The 16,518-nt window shown below is 43.7% G+C and overlaps 1 protein-coding gene and 1 long non-coding RNA gene across 2 annotated transcripts; both read left to right on the top strand.

Annotated features, from left to right (window-relative positions):
• On the top strand, positions 1-3,803 carry MYADML2 (myeloid associated differentiation marker like 2). Its single transcript, XM_083727908.1, has one exon. It carries the CDS (start codon positions 1,684-1,686, stop codon positions 2,584-2,586), a length of 903 nt encoding a protein of 300 aa, XP_083584034.1. The 5' UTR covers positions 1-1,683; the 3' UTR covers positions 2,587-3,803.
• A 4,707-nt stretch (positions 3,804-8,510) lies between these two features.
• Positions 8,511-10,829, top strand: LOC310839377. The gene is made up of 2 exons (XR_014561479.1): positions 8,511-9,887; positions 9,944-10,829. It is a non-coding gene; the product is annotated as an uncharacterized lncRNA (long non-coding RNA).
• Positions 10,830-16,518: the final 5,689 nt, after the last annotated feature.

Genomic DNA, 16,518 nt, shown 5'->3' with positions numbered 1-16,518 from the left:
TTCTAAAATCAATTCAGAGTCAAATTAATGGCAATCATTGGGCTAGAGTTCTATGAGGATTACAAAAGGAGGGGGTCAGGCTGTGCTTCAGCCAAAGGCCTGGTGGAACAGCTCTGTCTTGCAGGCCCTGCGGAAAGATGTCAAGTCCCACAGGGCCCTAGTCTCTTGTGACAAAACGTTCCACCAGATCGGGGCCACGGCTGAAAAAGCCCTGGCTCTGGTTGAGGCCAGCCTAATCTCCCTGTGGCCCGGGACCTCCAAGATGTTTTTATTTGAAGACCGTAAGGTCCTCCATGGGACATACCAGGAGAGGCAGTCCTGTAGGTACGAGGGTCCTAGGCGGTATAGGGCTTTAAAGGGCTTTAAATAACTTAAGAGGATCAGGGCCCATCTAGCTCAGGAGTCTGTTGCCACAGTGGACACCAGATGCCTGTGGGGACCCTAAAAGCAGGACCTTAGTGCCAGAGCACTCTGCCCATTAGTGACTGCCAACAGTCAGAGGCATACAGCCTCTGGGTATAGTATATAGCTATCATGGCTAGAGGCCATTTCCTCCTTGAATTTGTCTAATCTTCTTTTAAAGCCATCCAAGTTGGTGGCCATCACTACAATAAGCAATAGAATTTGCGTAAGCCAGCTTCAGTACAAATGGCAACAACAAAAGTGACTAGCTCTCTCGAGTTCACTCTTGCGGTCAAATAGTCAGTTTCAGGGAATCCCTGAAAGGAGATGGAATGTCTCCTCGCAACCACCATCAACCATGCAGAAAAAGTTCAACATGACAAAACAAATGATATATTTTAGGTGGACTCCTTGCTTCCCCGTACTTTCTTCTGGGACTCTAGTCCAAGCTTCAGCAAACTTTTTCAGCCAGGGGCCGGTCCACTGTCCCTCAGACCTTGGGGGGGGGGGCTGGACTATATTTTGAAAAAAAATAATGAACGAATTCCTGCCCCACAATTAACCCAGAGATGCATTTTAAATAAAAGGGCACATTCTACTCATGTAAAAACACGCTGATTCCCAGACCGCCCACGGGCCGGATTGAGAAGGCAATTGAGCCGGATCTGGCCCCTGGGCCTTAGTTTGCCTACCCCTGCTCTAGTCTTAGGCAATTCAATTTACTTTCACTTGGTTTTTGACACAGAGCTTAAAAAGTAACATGCAAAGCAGCACTGGGTGAAACTAAAACCCTCTCGTTATTTTGCACAGACCGCGCAGTTCATTCCATTCCAGATAAGTCTATTAATACACCTTCCTATTTATATGCTGGCTCCTTGCAGCAACATAGTAGAGAACTACAGCTGCATAACCGAGACGGAATAGGCGTCCTGCTAGCCACTTGGGAGAAACTGATCAGCTGAGGTGGAGTGAGAGTGACAGGGATGCCTACAGACTACTCAACACACAGACCCCGGAAGAGCAGGGCTGATGGATCATAACTGCAGCGTACCAGAAGGGCAGGTCAATACTCTTACTGCAGAGGCAACACTATCTCAAAAAGCTGCCAGAAATGTACGCTCTGCGGCATAAATAGCAGCCAGCAAAGGTTTTTGGCGGAGGGATATGGGGCTTATTCACCCTGCAGCTTCCGCTTAGTCATCCAGCGTCGGGTAGAAACTCAAGGACAAGCAGCCGACATCCGACCACAAAAGAAACATTCTGGGGGGTCCTGATCTGAAGATGGAGAGCGCAAGAGGGACACACCTCAACATGGCTGCTGTGGCATCTCGTGTTGGAGCTGCCCGGTTGCTGCAGGCAGCCTTTGGATGTACCACGTTCAGCCTTGTGGCCCACCGAGGAGGGTTCAGTGCGGCCTATGGCACCTTCTGCATGTCCGTCTGGTGCTTCTGTTTTGCAGTCACCGTCTTTATCGTCACCTGCGAGTTCACACGCCTCCACAGCTGCCTGAGCATCTCTTGGGGGAATTTCACCGCCGCCTTCGCCATGCTTGCCACCCTCATGTCCATCACAGCTGCCGTGATCTATCCGCTGTATGTCGAGTTTGGCTGCCATTCCAACGGGTGCGAGGCGAGAGATTTCCGCATCTCGGCCAGTGTTTTCGCAGGGCTTCTTTTTTTCGCGTACGCCGCGGAAGTATTCCTCACGAGGGCCAAGCCGGGACAGGTGACCAGCTACATGGCCACCGTTTCTGGCCTCCTGAAAATTGTCCAGGCTTTCGTAGCTTGCATCATATTTGGGGCTCTGGTGAACGGCAGCCAATACGACCGGTATGTGGCAACGCAGTGGTGCGTGGCTGTCTACAGCTTCTGCTTTGTGGTGACAGTGGTGGTGGTGGCCCTCAGTGTCACGGGAAAGACAGCCATGCTGAAGTGCCCCTTTGAGCGCTTTGTGGTTGTTTACACTTTTGTGGCTGTCCTGATGTACTTGAGCGCCGCAGTGATCTGGCCAGTGTTCTGCTTTGACCGTAAGTACGGCTCCCCACACCGCCCTTACCAGTGCTCCAGAGGCAAGTGCCCCTGGGACAGCCAGGTGGTCATCGCAGTGTTCACATGTGTGAACCTGGTGCTTTACATTGTGGACTTAGCCTACTCACAACGCATCCGCTTCGTCTCACACCCCTAGTAGCCACAAAAAAAGCCAATAATGACTCACGCAGCAGGAGTTTTGGGACCCGCCTAGAAAGCTGACATCCAGGGCACACCAAAAGAACTTGTCTTGATCGAAAGAGGCCTGATCATGAAAGAAACATAGTGATGCATCTGCAACACCACCCTCATTTCCAGCAGATGTGTATGCTTGATACATCAGTGACTCTACATGTTAATAGGTTTTGTAAGGCTTAGTACTAAGGGTGGGAAAAACAGGTTTTGGACCCTGAATTGTTCATCCCAAAATTGTTGGGTAAGTTAAAACTGCAAGAAAAATAGAAAAATATCTAGGCCCAAAAGAGCAACTGCCAAAATCCCAGCTCAATCCATTAAATTCTGTTAAAGTGAAAAACGTATAACTAAACCTAATAGATTCTGTCAGAAATTTCAGATGAGGCAGGAGAAAGAGAGGGGAGATCACAACCACCAAGAAGACTGAGACCCTCGTCCACAGCCCAGAGTATGAAATAACAATTTCCTTATGCATGTACTTGGTTGTTGGTGAGATGCACATTCCCGTTCGGAAGAGTTTGAGAAGTGAAGTGAATACTGTCAAGTTTGTAATTGACAATGGGTGTAGGCAAGCTCTAAAATAATTACTTCCAGATTGTTTCCCTCAGTTATTCCTTAAAGAAGCATCTGGGGATATTGCTATGCCTGCGGAAACTGTGGCTACACACAAGACATTAGCGTTTTGAACCAAAGCCAGACTTTTGAACCAAAACCACACTTTGAACCAAAGTATATTAATTTAGACAAAATAAAACTGTGTTGTTTTCGTTTTGCAAGAGTTAGGCAACAGACATTGTTTAATTCCGCAAACGCTTGGCACCGTGCAAACTGCAGATTACTTAATGATCTAGAACATGACTTGGATTCGCTGGTCTTTCACAATGCTGAAAGGACATGAGTAACATTTAAATACATCCAACCAAGTGCCTATTGTCCAACTCCTGGAGGTGCTGATTCTTGATTCCCAGCTGAGAAAACATGTCTGTATAAATGCATCATGGTGCAAAGAAGTGTGCTGGTCTCCTTTGGTGTAGATCAGGATCATCACCTGAATTCAGAGACATTTTCAAATATAAGAAGCCAAAGCAAGTAGTTTATTCCAATAGCTTATATTAAATGTGTTTGAATTAGGTAGGAAGGCTTTATTCCAATCTAGAATAAAAATAGCAAGTTGGCAAAGTATTCTGTGTTTTCCTTAATTGGCAGAGCACCCTAGTCTTGCATTTATTCTCCTCCCTCGCTGTATATCCTCTCCTCCTCCTAAACATAAATGCACAGAAACACAGATCAAGTTTCTTCCCGTCTGGAAATACACAGTGATTTATGGTGTTTGAATGCCACTGCCTTGTCTAAGCGTATGCTCACATTGGTATCTTATAATGCAGTAAGGTCACAAACACACACACCCAGCCTGCTGCAGTTGAATCCACATTGGCACAGTAATGTTCACAAGAGGGGCCAAAGATGTCTTCACCTGATGCATGGCCCTGCTCATGACTACCTCCCATCAGCTCATCAAGCTGTCATCTGCACATGCGTGGTGGCTGTTAGGGTATGTTCACATTACCGCTTAACTCTGCATCCAGTTCTCTAGTCAGATTGAAGCTGATTTGAGAGGGGCAAGGAAGCATCAAGCAACAGCATTTGTCCAGAGACTGCAGGACTGGTATGAATTGTGCATGCTGCTTCAAAAACTAGCAGCTGGATGAGGAATAAGCACTAATGTCAACACACCCTAATATAGCTCAGATGCATATTAAAATGAAACAGAGCTAAAGTTACAGGGTGTGGGTGTGTGTCCTAAAGGTCTCATCTTCTCAGAGGGGATGCTGTATTGGTCTTTTGCAGCAAAACAACAGTTTTGTGGCACATTTATTATGGCATAAGGTTTCATGGACTACAGTCCATCAGATGCGTAAAGTGCTACCCTGAGTTGATTGGAGAGAATGTGGGATTGCAAACAGTGAGGTAAAAAGGGAATGGAATGCAGAGAAGTACAGAGTGTGTTAATTATGTTATTAAGTGCACATTCACACACAAAAATTATTTGAAAACAGAGACATTCTGGCACTGGTAAGAAACTTAATACAGATAGTGTGCTTTTAAAAAAACCCAACAGGGGTACCACAATGAATAGACACATGCTCTGAGGCACCTTGTAGTCTCCTTCTGGCAACTCCTGCAGCCAAGTTGGTGCCAAACTTATTGCTCTGCATTCCTTTGAGAGCCAGTGTGGTGTAGGGTTAAGAGCGGTGGACTCGTAATCTGGTGAACCCGGTTCGTGTTTCTGCTCCTCCACATGCAGCTGCTGGGCTAATCACACTTCTCTGAAGTCTCAGCCCCACTCACCTCACAGAGTGTTTGTTGTGGGGGAGGAAGGGAAAGGAGAATGTTAGCCGCTTTTAGACTCCTTCGGGTAGTGATAAAGTGGGATATCAAATCCAAACTCTTCTTCTTCTTTGGCATCAGCGAGGCCAAGGGGGGGTCGTCTTGTCGTCTGAGCAGCCCAGGACCTGCATACACACTGCCCAGGCTCGCGCTCTGGAAAAGTCACTTCGTTGCTGCTAATGCAGTGGTTTGACTTCACGTTCGGAAGAGACACTCCATTGTCTCATGAGATGGACATATACCAACAACAACATTTTCAGTGTGACTTAAAGGGCCGGCCCAGGATATTTTCCACCTAAGGCAGTGCAGCAGTGGCACTCCATCAACATGCATGGTACCTAGAGCCAGTCAAGTTATTCTGGTACCTGAGACAGAAAATCCCACAAAGGTCTCACTCCTTCCCTAGCAGTAAAAATACTCCAATGATAAATTAAACAACTTGCTGTTGTTTCATTGCACCTAGCAACAGCCTCTTTCTGCCTAACAATAGCACTAAAGGTAAAGGTAAAGGTACCCCTGCCCGTGCGGGCCAGTCTTGACAGACTCTGGGGTTGTGCGCCCATCTCACTCAAGAGGCCAGGGGCCAGCGCTGTCCGGAGACACTTCCGGGTCACGTGGCCAGCGTGACATCGCTGCTCTGGCGAGCCAGAGCCGCACACGGAAACGCCATTTACCTTCCCGCTGGTAAGCGGTCCCTATTTATCTACTTGCACCCGGAGGTGCTTTCGAACTGCTAGGTTGGCAGGCGCTGGGACCGAGCAGCGGGAGCGCACCCCGCCGCAGGGATTCGAACCGCCGACCTTTCGATCGGCAAGTCCTAGGCGCTGAGGCTTTAACCCACAGCGCCACCCACAGCACTAGCAGAGTGGTATATGAAACAAAATCTAGCTGGACAATAAGACTCAGCTATACAGCTGCAAAAGGGATGCAGGTAGCACTGTGGTCTAAACCACTGAGCCTAGGGCTTGCCGATCAGAAGGTCGGTGGTTCGAATCCCCACGATGGGCTGAGCTCCCATTGCTCGGTCCCTGCTCCTGCCAACCTAGCAGTTTGAAAGCATGTAAAAGTGCAAGTAGATAAATAGGTACCACTCCGGCAGGAAGGTAAACGGCGTTTCTGTGCGCTGCTCTGGTTCGTCAGAAGCGGCTTAGTCATGCTGGCCACATGACCCGGAAGCTGTACGCCAGCTCCCTCGGCCAGTAAAGCGAGATGAGCGCCGCAACCCCAGAGTTGTCCGCAACTGGACTTAACGGTCATAGGTCCCTTTACCTTTATACAGTTGTAAATATATTTTTTTTAAGTGTGTTGTAAAGTGCGTTATACAAATGTGACACTAGATGGTAATGGTGAGCTATGGCAAATTCAATAGTTTTTCAAAACATTTTTTAAAAAGCTTTTTCACAACTTTTTTTTATATATCTAGATTCCACCTATGTCTCCAATTGATTCTGAATAACAACTTGAGCCTTTCTTTCCAGGAGCCCCTTTACATTGAGCAGACTTAACGGGGGGGGGGGGGAGCAGACAGCAGTTAACTGCTCTGGTTCCTGTGCAAAGCAGAACGATTGGCGGCTGAAGTATGCAAGCTGTAGCAGTAAGCCTCTTAAATATTAGTGACCTAGTTTTGTAAATTCTGTATTTCATAATTTAAATGATGATCTTATTTTGCCCACTGAATGGCTGGATTGACTACTGTGAATTTACCAGGTTAAAAGGTGGCCATCCCAGCTGTAATGCGGGAAAGGGAGCACCCTCATAATACCAGAAGGAGTTATAGAAATCTGCAAAATAGATTTCTGATTGCAATCCTGTTGTTTCTGAATGCAGAATAGGATTGTTTCTTCTTAATGCTGACATTTACAGCTTTGATTGGTGGTGGGGGGGGAACCCAATTCTCTAGTTCTGCTTACTCTGAAGTAAGAGAGAGAGAGAGAGAGAGAGAGAGAGAAGTTTGAGGCTAACACCAGGCAAAATATGAGACCCAAGTCAGGATCTGAATGCATGATAAAATGATTCTGGAGGTGAGGAACATTTCATTGCAGAGCATCCCGTCCTTCCATTAATTTCCATCTCCCCAAATTGAATGTGTCAAGCTTGCTTCCTTCCACAATTATAAACCTTGCCAAAAAAATAATATCTCTGTGTGTGCCTTCTATAGCTGGCAAATGGCTACTTTGCCAGAAGCTAAATTCACCCCTGCTTCCAGTTACTCTCCTCTTGCCACAAAACCTTGTGATTCTTCTCCCACACTTCTTCTTTTCCCTATCAGCTACAGTTGACAAACACCAAAATAATTTATTAATAAACAGAATAAACCAATAGAGCATAAAGTAACACTACTTCAGCAGTTTGAAAGCAGCATAAGGTGGAATATTAATACTGAACTTGTGGTTCCACAACATTACAAAAAAATACCCAACTGGAAGTCAAAACCATCCATAGAAAATGACGGCAAGGAGGTTGACTGTCACCTAGCCCGAGCCCCTGCTCAGCACAGGATAGCCTCAAGCATAGCTGTCAAGCGTCCCTTATTTGAAGGGACAGTCCCTTATTCCAGCACCATGTCCTGCTGCTGTCCCTTATTGATGGATGTCCCTTAAATGTCCTTTAATGATGTCCCTTAAATTTCAAAGGAAGCAGCCCCTCTCCCTCCCTGCCAGCCGGCCAGGGAGAAGGGAGGCTCCAACTGTGTTGCTTGGCTGTGTTGCTCACCCAATAAGAAGTCTAAGAACGACTGGGGGGTGGAGCTTGCATGCCTTGTGCTGATCAAATCGGCTGCGTTCCCTGGGGACTCGCCTTTGCTCAGCGCTTCCCAGTGGAGAGGTGATGGTGGTTGTCCTTGAAGCTTCGTTTGGCTGCTGGCTGGGCTTTCTGCCTTTGGCTCAGAGGGGCTCAGAAGTTGAACATACCTGTGCTGAGTGCTCGGATCGGAATCAGATGGATATGTCATCGACGGCCCACTCACCCTTGCCGGCGAAAAGGTCTATCTGGAGCGGGGGCACATGGTGGGGGAAAAGGAAAGTAGATCTCATGGGAGGGGGGCTTTTTAATTTGTTTTGGAGGCTCCTTCGATTGACTTATGGGGGGAAAGAAAGGAGCTGGTTGACTAAAATGGTGGGTGACTGGTGATCTCGTGGCGAGGGGGGGAGGCTGTGTGTGTGTGTGTGGCTAGTTAATGCAAGCTGAGGGGGTTTTTGAATGCTGGACGCCATTTTGTTGCACGTGCTGCTGCAAACTTTGCAGTGCAAAGCCAGGCCGGGGAGCCATCTTAAGTTGAGGCTGCATAGGCCTTGTGGTGCATGTGATTCAGGTTCTATTCAGTTGAACCTCTGGTTACAAAGTTGGTTGAACAGTGTTCTCGAAGCTACCAGCATGAGTTTGACCAGACTGCAGGAGGACAGGAAGACTGGAGTGCCTGGAACAGGTGAGGCTGAAGGCCCCTTATTTTGGCTGCTGATTCCTTATTTTCAAATCTGTGTTGACAGCTATGGCCTCAAGTGAATAATTCCTCATTTTTCCTGCACATTTTTTACACAGGATTTTGGTTAGTTTTGTAATCCTGTAGCAAACATCCTAAACACAGTTGAGGCAGGATAGCAATATAGTTGGGATAGAGGTCAAAGGATGATGAGATGTTTGCTGTGTTGTCTCAATTTGTGTAGCATAAGTGGCCATTGGGGGCATAGATCAGGTACATAAAATATGGGATGGGGAACTCACCTTGGTGCTAACCCACGTTTCCCAAGTTTTAATTAAGTTTCTATTAATTAGCATTAATTAGGTTTCTAATTAAATCAAGAACTAAGGACAAATAAACTCCTAGGGCTTTCCTCTGCTCCTGCAGAAAGAGTGAGAATCACTGTGAATCACTTCTGCAGAGAGTGAGAAGGATGGAGCTAAGCAGTTCCATTGTGTACGATCAGCAAAAATAAAACAAAAATTTGCTCTGGGATTTAATCTAATTACTTCCCCATAGTTTTCCATATTTGCTAGGTACATTAGTACCAAACAGGAAGGTGGTGGGAAATGCTCATATTAGAATTACAGGCAGTCCCCTGTTTATAGGGGTTACATTCTAAGGCAACTTGCATGTCGGTGAAATCCCATATAACTGAAACCCATTGAGAAAGCCTGCAAACATCCAGTTCTGCCCCCGTTCCACCCTTTTAGCGACATCTTTATGGCACTTCTGCGTCAGTTCTGGGTTCAGTGCATTGTATGTATACATGGTCACACACATGTTGGACACGTGTAAGTGGGGGCCTGCCTGTACTGGCTAATTTAATACAAAGAACATTAGTAAGGAGTACTATTTCTGTAAAGGAACTATGGAGGAACTGCAATAGTGCAATGGCATTTTGCTGATTTTCAGAGTGATAGCTATCGGGGTGGCACCGGAAGCTGTATAATGCTCAAGAGGATGCCCCAGTGTTGTTGCCGCTATCCAATTCAGTGCTACGTTTGTCAGCCACAGAACCATAGAATTGGAACGGACAAGAGTCATCTAGTCCAATTCCCTGCAATGCAGGAATCCATTTTCTGCCTGGATGCTCCAATCCTCCACATATTCACTGTGTTAGGAACCAGCCAGGTCATCCGCCAGCTCCCCATGGAAGGTATTCAGCAGCTCATAGGATGCATCCTGCAGGAGACTTCCAGCTGAGTTGCACCACCAGCTATTTGATGTGCACCTGTTTCCAGGTCTTAGAGATGGGTGGTGCTGTGAACCCATTTACCCTCCACATAGAGATAAGAAACCCCCTTTGCTTGGTGGAGTTGAGCTTCTTGCTGTGGATGAGGGCAGTGGGCTCTAGGCACGCAAACCACACTGTGCTGTTGTTGCCCATGAAGACGTAGAGGCCCTGAGGGTCCAGGGTCAAGAAAGGCTGCAGGGTGACATCACAGTGCATGGGCTGGAGAGTCCTGGGCAGCTGCAGTTGATTCCAAGGGTCATTTCGTTTGGCCGTGGTGCTAGGGACACTGGTAGTGGTGTTGGCAGAGGAAGTGTATGGAGCTGCCTGCCTTTTTTGCTGTGTTCCCAGTGCCCTGAGGATTTAGCATGCCTATGGAACCACAGGGTGGTAGCAACACTTTCAGTATAGCACTGCAAGTAGAGCAGGGAGGACTGTAGGAAACCTAGAGGAGGATGTAGCAGAATGATCTGAGTCAGCAGTAAAAGCAGGGCAAATAAAACCCCAGGTTTTGATACAATGAAAGATAAATATTTCTATCAGCAGAACAACAGGAGCTGGATTTTCTCACTTCTTGAAATCTGTTTAAACGCACATCTCCACAGGAACTTCCTGTGATTTCTGGAAATAAATTAATATTAGGTCTGAGCATTTTGAGCACAAAGACAATAGCTTCCCTCCATGTGTGTGATGGTCCATTATTTTCTGCATCTGCCCACATGAATTGGCAATGGATGAATGTAGGTTATGAGTTTTGTTTAGAATTGGATGCACTTAGAATTGGATGCACCATGTTACTAGAGAGTAGTTCTCATCTGGTCCTTCCAAACATGTAGTCATGCTCGCCCTGGACAGAATCTCTTTATAGCGTACCTTTTCCTGCCTCTGCTCCACATCCTTAGCTGTCATTGATGGGGACAGAGAAGCACCAGGTATGATGATGATGATGATGATGATGATGATGATGCTAATGATGATATTTCACATACCTTAATAAGATGTATCTGAACTGCCATGGAAAGCTGGGTGGGGGTGTCTATGTGAATTATTGTATAGGCATGAAAATGTGATCTGTAAATATAAAACTGGTAAAACCCATAAACAATAAAATATTATATTTCACAGACCAAGCATTACAATGACATATTAGAGGGGTCTGGGGATGCCATTTTCAGAACTGCTTCCATGTCTCCAATACATGCACTTTTGCCTTACAGTGAGTGTGCTAGAAACCCATAGAAACTGCTGTGTGCCTGTAGAAAGTCAACTTCTGCAATTAATAGTTTGATGGAAGGTATGTGGATTTCCAGGCCTCTTGAACATAAAAGATAATTTTAAAAGATACCATTGCTCAAGGAGGAAGCTGATTGAAGATGCCAATATATCCAAAATGGGAATTATCATAACATAACCTCTCTACCTGTATATTAATTGTGTAGAGGTTTTGATTATGAAACAGTATATAATTCCTATTAAATAAATACCTATGAAGACATTCAATGCAAAATGCTGAATGTGTTTTTTTAATGTTAGATTATGCACGTTATAAATAAAACCACAACTTTAACAGTAGCCTTTCCTCACACCTGCTATCCACTTTAAATCTTCTTTCCACTCTTTAAAAGTGTCATTGACAGTTGGAGCCATGCCACATGCATTCCTCAAAGTGTATACTGTTTAACACCAGCAGGATTCCAAGGCAATTTAAAATAAAAATCAAACAAAACTCAGAAGAAGCACGTCGGGAATGTTATGAATCAACAGCTGGAAAAGGCCCCTCTCAAATGAGCTTAAACTCAAACTACAGTTGTAGCTTGTGTGCCCTGAAAGTAGAACTGAACTGCTCATAGTACCTCCTCACTGGTTGAGTGTCAGTACTCCTCCAAGTGTGGTTAATGAATCCTAGATTGGTTTGTACTGTTAGGAACTCACTCTGCAAGGATTCATTTTGCAACACCCAACAGTATATTTGCACGTCGTAAAAGAATTTGACTATTAACACATTTGGCAGCACATATTAAAATAAGCTACCTGTTTACAATGATTATGGTATACCAGGACAGTGGACCCTACTATTCAGACACTGGTGGTGACCATTTGCAGGGAATCTGCAGTCGTTGCTTGCTTCCCTCATTTTGGTTTCCTACATGGATATAATTTCCATGTAAGAAAACCACATGCATGCGATAATGTGCTATAAACTCACCCCTCTCTGTTCATCTTTGTGAATTAATTTTAGCATATATACAGTATATACTACTAAAATTAATATTTACAAAGATTTGAAATGTACCAAAATGTGAAATTATATCATATAAATTTTGATGGCAGAATTTTGACTTATAAATTAAAAATAGAAAATTGGATATGCCTTTTGATTTCAAAAGTAGACATCTGAGCACTTAGGTCTTGCTATCTATTGATTGCTTTGATTTTGGCAGTTGTCAAATGTGAAATCTTTTTTTAGTTGTCAGCTGTCAAATAATAAACATTGTTGCATTTGATTCAGCAAATATAATCAAACGTAATTTTACCATGTTGACAGGATAAGTAAATGTATTTGTTTGGCAGTAAACAGTAACAGTACAAAATAAAATCCAGAATTCAATACTTGCACATGCACATCATTTACAAATTTGTTTCAGTTATTGGTGACATTAGAAAAACCTAATTTGATAAACAGATGTTAAAATCTATACAGTCATTAACATTAAAACTATATAAGTGATCTTCCCATCAGTTCTCTGCTATGAATGCATATAAAGTCAGCTATCAAATATCAAATATTAAATTCCATTGCATCCAAACTATGAAATGCAGTTAAATACAAAATGCCATTGGATGGCAGTCATCAAATACTGTTGATTATTTGAATAACCTTATCTCTCTTTTTCCGATAGGACTTCTAGCATGGTAGATCAGGGGAAATACTGTGGACACAATACTATATTGATTTCAGCAAGAATTCTGACAATTCATGTGGGTTAGACAATGCAAGTGTTAAGTGGATTTGCAGTGTTCATCAATGTTACAAGTGGAGTAGCACAGGGTTCTGTTATTTAACATGTTTATACACTATTTGGACTGAGTGGAAGGGATCCTAACCACATTTGCAGACAACATGAAAGTGGGTAGGGTAGCTTCGAAGACAGAAACAGGATTCAATATTTATTTATTTAAAGCATTTCAAGGTGCCTCTTCAGCTAAGAAATGTTCAGGTTTACAATCCAAACTAAAACACAGGAGGAAAAGGAAAACGTATTGCGAGGGAGGAGGAAAAAAGAAAGCTGAGACACGATTTTTTAGGTACAGAGTTCTTGTAACAACCAGCTGGAATGGAAATGTTTCAAGAAGAGGAGCTAATAGGAGGAGTTTTTTGGCACAATGGACAGAAAGGCCCTGCAGTCCAATATCTGTCTGTCTGTCTCTCTCCTACAGACTGATGAAATGGCTGCTGATGACTATTGAGCTTGGTGAAGCTGGTCTTTAAGCAGAGTAGATGAAAGAGACACTCCTGATGGGATAGCAGCTAATGGCAGTTGAGGGAGAAGCCAGATTATCTTGGATTATTGGTTTGTCTGTCATTAGTAGGAGCTAATAACACGAAAGAGTTTCCCTAGTGCTCTTATCTACTATATATTTTGGGGAATTGTTCACTATGCATTTGCACATCTTTTAAAACATCGTAACCAATTTTTGCATTATGGTTCCTGAGATCAAGGAGCAGATGGTTTTGATTGTTTTATTATTTATTAAAGAACAGTTTAATTGAACAAAATAAAATAAAAAGGAAAGGTATGCTATTTAGTTATGAAAGTTAATAATTGCAAGGAGCAGGTTGCCGTCTATGTTTGGATATCATTTTGAATCAAGATGGTGGAATCAGCCTTTCAAAACTGCACTGATAATAACCAAATCTTGCATTTTGCAGAGCAAGGAACAGGATTTTTTTGTCTGTATTTATATACAATTAGATGTAATTTTCAATAAAGATGGCAGACTAAACCTTTCAAAACTGAAATGATTTCTTAGATTCTTAGAATTCCCAAGCAACACCTGGTATGTGACTGCTAATGTAAAATAAAATAAATCCTGAAATACCATCCCTGGAATTTCTTGCCTGCATATAACAGAGGAAAGGAATCCAGAGCAGTCTGACAAGAGATTTGTGTTCATGCATTTAGTTCACAATAAATATCTCCACTGATGTATGTATTTGTACCTACAATTTTAACTATAGTCAATCATGAGAAGAGTAAAAATGATTTCACGAAACGCCTAAAATAATTATTTATTGCTTCAAATCATTGCCTAAGTTTGGAAGTAGTGTGCTCTGCGGGACTGGAAAACTGGGTGAGCAGCACAAAGCATGAACACGTGTGACTTTCACAGCTGAGAGCTGCCCCATTTAAAAGGTCTCATCAACCTTACTGCATGGAACTGCATTAGAAGATACTGACATTCAACTCAGAAGATTCCAGGAGATTAAATGAGGAAAAGCACTGATGGAATTTGAGGCATGTGAACACATGGAGAGCTGAGTCTCAAACTGGCACTACTCAACTGGTAAATCCAATGAAAGGTACAGAGGGTTTCTTTGGAGGCTGTATTGCCTTCACTGCATAACTCCAAATATCTACAATTGCCAAGCTCTTAAGCTCCCAGACCTGAATCACAAATGGAATCTATTTTCAATCTCAGGGTTGGGTTTTTTTTAGGCAACACAATAAGCTGGCCAATTAAAAAACAAACCCCAGCTTCTTCCGATAGGCCATTCCATTCATATTGTTGCATGTCACCCCAATCTCTGAGCAGTGTGAGATTCCTGGGGTTCCAGGCACTTACCCAGGGTTTGTATTTCCTTTTGGAAATGAGGCACAGTGGAGACTGTGGTGTCTTTAGGATACATGGTTTATTTATACATATACCGGTATACAACCTGAGTCTACGATGGACAGATTCACAGCATTAACACCCCAAAAGTTATTGTTTCACCCATAGCCACAGAAGTGAAGTGGCATGGCTCTTTCTCTCTGCTTACTGCTTTGCTGCTAGGTCATATCACTGAAAACACAACTTTAAACTCTTGCTTTGTCCTTCTAACAAACTGTGAGTTGGAGGAGGTGGGGAGGGGCCCCACCCGTTTACCATCTCACACAGAGCCCCTTTCCTTTTCTTTGCTTCCCTTATGGCCCATCACTCAGGCTATCTCATCAACACAGGAAGCTAGCCTGACTTAAATTTTAACACTTGCAGGATCCAAGGGTTAGAAGAATCTTACATACAGCCTACTTCCTTCACCAACAAACCCACACAAGTACATTTGTTTATGAGAAATTAATTCCTTAGTTCCTGCCATCAATGACAATTTTGATATGATGCAAAATAAGAGCTAGGCCTGGCGAATGATTGAAGGAATTAGCAGGAGCAAAAAACATTTCTCACAACACTAGTGAATGAAGGCAATGGGATTGCAATATTTATTTAAAACATTTATACCTCATCTTTCAATTTGCCAGGATAGCTTCTAATAGCACAAAACACAGTATTAGGACATATATTTTTAAAACACGTGAAATAGAATGCAGCTAGGGGATTTACAATCACATTAAATGCTTGACGCAATGTTTCAGTCACCTGTGAATCTATTTAGCTCTACAGTATCACTGTTTTAGCCAAATACAAAGAGTAGGTTTCTCATTTGTTTGTATATATAATAGTTTTGACAACTACAGCTTCTGACAGCTCTGCAGCAATATGACAGATACGGGATGTATCTGTCAACTTCTGTGTTCTACGAGAACTATGTATATTTAACACAGCAACCACCATATTGCGTATGTCACTGTGCTCCATACATTGGTAACTGCATGACTGGACTACTGTAATGTACTGCATGTGGGGCTAGTCTTGTGTTTGGTTCAGAAGCTGCAGCTAGTGCCAAGTTCAGCTGCTTGGGTGCTTAATGGAACACCCACTTTTACACATATTACAGTGGTGTTGAAAGATCTGCAATGACTGCCTATTAGTTATCAAGACAAGAAATGAACAAAGTACAAAATGAGCTACTATGGCATTACATGTCATAGTATCAGTTGGAAGGGTCATCTGGTCCACCCACCGCAATGTCATGCAACACAGCCCTATCTCCAGTTACTTTTTGACATTTTGTGCTTTCCTCTGTGTATGTGTGTGTTGTGTGTCTACTAAAGCACATATGCAAACCAAACAGAAAAACAAGGAAAGGTTCAAAAAAAAATTGCTTAGGATTTCTATGTCAGATGCACTAATGATTTGCTCCAATTTGGCTTTTTTGTGAGGTTGTGCATTAGATGGACATACACAAGACATTTTGCTGCCTGAGGCAAAAGAGAACCGTCCCCCACTCCTCATTCCAAGCACAAAAAATGACTTGACTAGGAACAGATATTACTTCAACACTGTCCTCCAGGACACCTGAAAGCATGGGTGGCAAGGGGGAGGGGGGCAAGTGCACCCCCGTCAAGGAGCTTGCACCCTCTCCCCATTGCTGCACTCCTGTTATTAATCTAGTTATTTTTCTTCAGAGATCTTAACATGTGGCACAAAACTCACTCACCTAAAATGTACTGTGCCCCTTCTGTCCCCACTCCCAATGTTTTTTTTCTTCCTCTGGTGGTGTTACAGTATGAGGGCAGCAAGTCAGATTAGGGAATGGTGAAAAGACTGTGGCACACTAACTCTGTCCTCCAATAGAGAAGAATTTTGCTATCCATTATCTGAGGCAGATGCCTCCCTCTGCCCCATGGTAGGACCTACATGATTCCTTCAGGGTG

This window comes from Podarcis gaigeae, assembly GCF_964106915.1.
Source record: "Podarcis gaigeae genome assembly, chromosome: 2".
Taxonomy (NCBI): Eukaryota; Metazoa; Chordata; class Lepidosauria; order Squamata; family Lacertidae; genus Podarcis; species Podarcis gaigeae.
The sequence above is the reverse complement of the archived record's forward strand: the minus strand, read 5'-3'. Positions and strand labels throughout refer to the sequence as shown.